The sequence below is a fragment of the Telmatherina bonti genome (assembly GCF_933228915.1).
Source record: "Telmatherina bonti genome assembly, chromosome: 13".
NCBI lineage: Eukaryota > Metazoa > Chordata > Actinopteri > Atheriniformes > Telmatherinidae > Telmatherina > Telmatherina bonti.
The window spans coordinates 13,682,252-13,688,694 of NC_136611.1; the positions used below are offsets into that span (position 1 = coordinate 13,682,252).

The 6,443-nt window shown below is 36.3% G+C and overlaps 1 protein-coding gene across 1 annotated transcript in view; it reads left to right on the forward strand.

The window, feature by feature from the left end:
* The window catches only part of LOC306764255 (ras-specific guanine nucleotide-releasing factor 2), a gene marked incomplete at both ends in the record, with an annotated part of 48,096 nt that extends 41,899 nt beyond the window's left edge, over positions 1 to 6,197 (forward strand). Inside the window, 11 exons of the mRNA XM_079251343.1 lie at positions 125 to 214; positions 1,395 to 1,501; positions 2,401 to 2,513; positions 3,330 to 3,390; positions 3,891 to 3,994; positions 4,436 to 4,520; positions 4,609 to 4,806; positions 5,177 to 5,256; positions 5,354 to 5,471; positions 5,560 to 5,628; positions 6,105 to 6,197. Of these exons, the coding sequence (XP_079107469.1) occupies positions 125 to 214; positions 1,395 to 1,501; positions 2,401 to 2,513; positions 3,330 to 3,390; positions 3,891 to 3,994; positions 4,436 to 4,520; positions 4,609 to 4,806; positions 5,177 to 5,256; positions 5,354 to 5,471; positions 5,560 to 5,628; positions 6,105 to 6,197 (1,118 nt within the window). The remainder of the gene's footprint in view (positions 1 to 124; positions 215 to 1,394; positions 1,502 to 2,400; positions 2,514 to 3,329; positions 3,391 to 3,890; positions 3,995 to 4,435; positions 4,521 to 4,608; positions 4,807 to 5,176; positions 5,257 to 5,353; positions 5,472 to 5,559; positions 5,629 to 6,104) is intronic.
* Between the last annotated feature and the right edge of the window lie 246 nt (positions 6,198 to 6,443).

The window sequence follows — 6,443 nt, forward strand, 5'->3', positions numbered from 1 at the left end:
GTTTGGATATTTTAGAATAAAAATTAATTTTGATTCACTTGTTTGACTCACTGGATCCTAACAGCTGCAGAAATACATCAGCCCTTTTTCCACTGATGATAATTATGTGTCTGTGCATTTGTAGTCCAGTCTGGGGAGAATTCACGCTGCTCAGTCTCTCCTGCCTCAGCTTTTGCTATTGCAACTGCAGCAGCAGGACATGCTACCCCACCAGGTAGAAATACACACACAAACCTTCATGCACACAGAAATGCACACACAAAGCAATTAAACCCACAGAAGAACTTTAATTATAATAACAGTTGTGTTGGTGAGTTAATTAATAATCTCATGACTGTGTGTATAGGTAGTTTTATATGTTTAACATTATAGATATTTTACATCCACTTAATCTCTACAGCATAAGAATACTACTGCTGAAAGATAAAGAAAGTGCAGAAAGTATTTAATTTTTTATATGCTTGTAGCTTTTTTTTTGGACAATATCTCATAAATGTTTCTACTATGGGGAGAATCAATCTAATATTGATTAACTCATATATTGTGCTGCTAAAATCAAAGTGTTAGGATATTTTATAAAATGTACATTTTATAACTCCACAATGTAAATCTAAATTAAATTCAAACCAATTATAAGTCCTACAAATATGATAATTAAAAGATGTAAAAAATGTGTTATTGAAATTCAGAAAAAGTATCATTTATTTAGTTATTCATTTAATACATGCATTTACTCATTGCAAGCGAGACTTTTTTGTACATTTTGGCTGTAAGGTGCTAATTTACACTATTTGTTATGCTTTTAATGTTTTATTTAAAGCACTTATACATGAAAGGGGCTTTTCATGTGAACTTGCCTTGTTTAATATTTCTGCATTTGTGAATGATGTATTTTTTTTAATGGGTGACCCACAACATATTCTGATTAAACCATGATACTATGAAGTATTTGGCATTCTTGCAACAATGAGTCTGATAACTTCCCTAAGAAAATGCCAGCATATTTCTCCAAAACCTGTATATACTTTTTAGTATTAACGGTGCCTTCACAGATGTGTATGTTATTCATGCCATGTGCACTGATGCTTCTCCATACCATCACAGATGCTGGCTTTTGAACTGTGTACTGATAATGAGCCAGATGGTCCCTCTCATCTTTAACCTAGAGCCCATCATTTTCAGAAAAGAAATTTACTGTTTTAATTTGTCTGACCACGGAACAGCTTTCTACTCCACTTATGTCCCTCTTCAATGAACTCACTGACGTTAGTAAGGTCTGTGGATGTTTTATGAGTCATTTGGTAATGACCCTTTAAAACACTGCTTACATAAAAGCGAAATATATCAGAAGTTTGAGGGGGAACTTGTTTCTTTATCTTTAATTTCCCCTGCAGTGTTTACAAACTCAGAGAGAACCTGTGATAAAGAGTTCATCATCCGCAGAGCTGCGACTAACAGGGTTCTCAACGTGCTGCGCCACTGGGTTTCCAAACACTCACAGGTCTGTCTCCACCCACCAGTGTTTGTATATTATGTCTTTGTGAGTGCATATGTGTGGTTTTTTTTTTTGCTTGGGTGATCAAGTTTGTGGTCTCATTAAAGCAGCTGACTGATGCATTCTCTCTCCACTCCACTGCTCTCGCTTCATAATGTACACAGCCACACGAACGCAAACACACAAAATATGGTTGCCATTTCAGCCAGTCCAGCTCGACCTGCTTTCTCTTCTGCTTAACAGGCACTGTCTAATGAATTGAACATCAAGATAATTGCCTGACTCTCTGTACAAAGGTCCATCCAGTCTAATGCCATTGATCTGTTTCATGTATTTTTCTTCAATAATATAAAATGCTGCGATGACAGCCCAGGTTTAGTCAGCTTATTAGCACAGAGGCAAACACAAACGCACATGCATACACGCCACCCACTCACATTTATCTTTTCGAGGCTAAAGAACACAGAGTGCTTGTTAGAACTGACCTTTGAACAGGAGTTAAACTGTACTGGGAGTTAAATGGAAAACAGCAGAAAAGAAAGTGTAAAGACTGTAACCTATGAGGGGATTTGGGACGAGAACTGGATGGTTGGAGGGCAGATTGACAGAATGGTCATTTGCAGAGACTACTGTGTGGATGGACAAGCATGTGCTTCTCTCATGCATGCACGACATGCAAAGCTGTGGTCTCCTTTTAACAGTATGGTGTTATTATAAAACATGCAATAATATATTTTATCTTTCTTTGTTATCTTTTCTGAGTTTGTTCAACCTTTATGACAGTTTTAAAAGAGATTTATAGTTTTTTTTGTGATCTCTTCAGTCTGAGATACTGGTTGGTTCTGGAGAGATCAGTCCATTTTTTTGATTGTCAAGTTCAGAGGTTCATATATCTTTGTGTTTAGGACTTTGAGATGAATGGGGAGCTGAAGATGTCGGTGGTTTATCTCCTGGAGGAGGTGCTCAGAGATCCAGATCTTCTGCCTCAGGAGAGAAAAGCTACTGCCAACATACTAAGGTACCAACAAATACTGCTGAAGCGGCCACATTCTCCATTGCTTTAAGTATGACAATGACTGTCCTGTATTCTACAAGAGGCATGGAGGAAATACACCTCATGCAGGCAAGTCCATATTGGAGCCAGTTTCATTTAACAAGCTGTGAAGTTTTCAAAAGCAGGCAGGAACAGAGCACTTTAAAACACAAGTTTCACATACTGATCTACATTCTGTACATCCTGTCAAAGGTACAACAACTTACTAAAATATGTTTTCTCACTCTTTGGCTAGCTTTAGAAAATTTACAAGACATCCATTGCTTTAATGTTTGCCATTTTACAGAGCACTATGGTGTTAGCACATTATAATAAATGTTTGTAATTTCCTGATTTATCGCTCAGTAATGGTTAGAAAGGACAATTGATCAGTAAGGATTATAAAAGTATCACAGTTAGGGTTAAAAAGCTTATGTTTAAATACGCTTGTCAGCGACATGTATTGCTTTTTAAGCCTTTCCAGGTAGTTCCTTCACTGATGACCCACAGTAGTCACATTTTATTTAAATGTAATTATAGAGCTGCATCTCTCAGCACATACTTACTGTATGTACACTGCATGGACAAATATTGAGGAAGAGGACTTCTTGAAATGCTGCTCAACTACCTACACAGCTTGTGCATGGAGCAATTTGACCTTAGACATTTATTATTCCACCATTAAATTTTAGTCCTTCATATGCCCTTTTTAGTTGCGCCTTTTCTTTCCTTTTTTGTTTCATTATATTAAAATCCATTTCACGCAACTCTGAACAGTTCTGTTTATTTTTTTCCTCCTAGTGCCCTTTCTCAAGATGAGCAGGAAGACGCCCAGCTGCGGATAGAAGACATCTTACAGATGGTGAGTAAAACCTAAGAAATGTACATTTAAAGTGGTTATTGAAGTGCAACAGAAATTTCTTTCATTTTATGAATAGGTTTAATCTCTTAAAGTGCAGACTTGAAAAATGATGTTGCTTTTCAGTTCAATTTAAAGTGATTTGGCCTTATTAAACCTCCCAGATGTGTTAATGCTTTCCTGTTTATCCCTTTCACCTGTTGTAAAAACATTAAAGATTAACTTCTAATTGCAATTATCTTGCCTTAATGACAATTCAGCATCACAAATACACATCTATTGCTTTGGTAAGATGTAAAAGCTTTGTCAGTACACACCTTCCCCCAGGCAAAAGGGGTAAATACACCCTCTCGTGGCTTACACTCTCCAGGGGACAGTCAACTGTCATGAACAATAATCGTAGCAGCCAGGCTTTCAAAGGATATTTATATCCTTTTATTTGTGCTTGTGTCATGGGGTGTGTTTTTGTTGATTTCTATTTGTTTCTGCATGTGTGTGTTTAGGCGGATTGTCTCAAGGCAGAGTGTTTTGAATCACTGTCTGCGATGGAGCTGGCTGAACAGATCACTCTGCTGGATCACATCGTCTTCAGAAGCATTCCTTATGAGTCAGTTTCTCTCAATAAATAGTTAATAATAATAGTTATCATTAATATTGCACATTAGAGTCAATTCATTGCTGTACCCAGATGTACTTTATGTATCATGTACTTGTGTGTGTTATAACAAATAACGCATTATTTAAATTTGCTAAATTAAAAGATACTATTTGCAAAATGAGTAAATGCAGCATATTTAAATTTTTATTTTTGATTTTGCAAAGATTTTTTTTGTTCACCTGATAGAAAAACAGTTTTATCTGACAGATCCATCTTCTTCACTTGATTTCCCAGCAGCTTGTGTTGTGTCTCATGGTACTTAATTAGTCAAAGACATCAATGCCCACTGGTGACATGATCATCAAGGACAAGTTTTAGCAAACTCAACTTGTGTTTTTAAGATGCAATTTCTTTTGGAGGAGTCATATACTTCTGTTTTTCCTCTTTAAGAGAGTTCCTGGGCCAGGGCTGGATGAAGGTTGATAAGAATGAGAAGACACCCTACATCATGAAAACAAGTCAACACTTCAATGATGTAAATCCTTCCTGTATCCTTTTTTTTTCTTATCCTTCTGGAAAAAAAAATTATTCCGTTCTTATTCGTTTTTGTATTTCTTTTGCAGATGAGTAACCTGGTGGCATCCCAAATAATGAGCCACACAGACGTAGGTTCAAGAGCCAGCTCCATTGAGAAATGGGTTGCAGTGGCAGATATCTGTCGCTGTCTAAATAACTACAATGGAGTCTTAGAGATCACATCTGCACTTAATCGCAGCGCCATTTTCCGTTTGAAGAAGACTTGGGCTAAAGTCAGCAAGCAGGTGGAGTGCAATTCATAAATCCTCTGCATTGTAAAACAGAAATCCATATATCAGTAAATATGTAGCTATAATTAAAATAAACAAAGAAAACTGCTCTATCACGTGAAGGGTAAATCTACACAGTTCATGCCTTGAGAAAATAGAAAATAAAAGCAAATTACCTTTTAATGTTTAGGATTTGCTCTTTGCCTATTTATAATAAACAATCAAGTCACCTTTTGTCTGCCTATCAAAACCAAAGAACCTAATACTTTTTTTTAATTGAATTGTGCTTATTCTATATGAATAAGGATGTAACGGGTTATAAAAGTTACTTGTTTGTCTGACCTTTAGAATGAGAGTGTAAAGGGGTATTTGTGGTTCTGTCTAGACTAAAGCTCTGATGGACAAACTGCAGAAGACTGTGTCGTCTGAGGGAAGATTTAAAAATCTGAGGGAGACATTAAAAAAGTAAGACTGTTTCTTTAATTAATAAAAGCTATATTAATACATATTTAACAGAATTGGAAGCAATTTGTCATAAATAACCATTACACTCCTCCTCCAGCTGCAACCCTCCATGTGTGCCATACCTGGGAATGTATCTAACAGACTTGGCCTTCATTGAGGAGGGAACTCCAAATTTTACAGAGGAGGGTCTGGTTAACTTCTCTAAAATGAGGATGGTAAGCTGTTAAAAAAAAAAAGAATAATATGATGCAAATCATCCATTATTATTATAATTTATCATTTCCAATTCTGCATTTCTCCTAGATATCACACATCATCAGAGAGATCCGACAGTTTCAACAGACACCTTACAGAATAGAGCATCAAGTCAAGGTACGCTACTCTTTTTTTTTCTCTCTTACACATTACAAAAGCATTTCTTTATATAGTCAGATTAAAAATTCATTTTTAAATAGGAAAAAAATAAACTAAACGTTTTATGTAGCCATGGTTTGTTTTGTTTAAACATAGACAGAAGGCCAAAACATTAACATTAAATGAATATCTTGTTCCACTTAGACATTTTTAAAGTGATTTTGACAAGATTTAATAATAGAGATCCTTGACGGAAGAAGTAAAGGACCTGTATTCTCACAGACTTCTGCTGTGTGAAGGCTTACGATGTTGAATCATTTGAAATGTCCCCGCAGAAACCATTTTAGTAGCTGAATCAGAGATCTGAATTCAAAAGGAAGTTGTATCTTTAAAGAAGTCTTTAAAAAATATCTGTAACATTACCAAGGAATATATGATTTTACACTTGCAGCCAATTTGCAACCCCTGTTCCCTAATTTATGTTTTCTGTCCAGGTAACTCAATACCTTCTAGATAAGACTCTGACAATGGACGAGGACACACTCTACGATCTCTCGTTGAAGATTGAGCCCAGGCTGCCTGCCTGAGTTACAGACATAGTGGCCTATGGGAGCCTGCCAAACCTGGACCCTTCTTCTAGGGTGCCACATCTATGTAATCACATCATTTAAAGGGGAAATTATGAATGGAGAAATTGAGAGAAGTATTGAGAAAGACAAGGATATAGAAATACTGACTGAAGTGAGAGGTATTCACATGAACATGAGAGTGACTGAGTTGGCATAAGAAGGGGACAGGTAAGGTGTGTTGCACTGATTGTCCTAAGGCAAGAT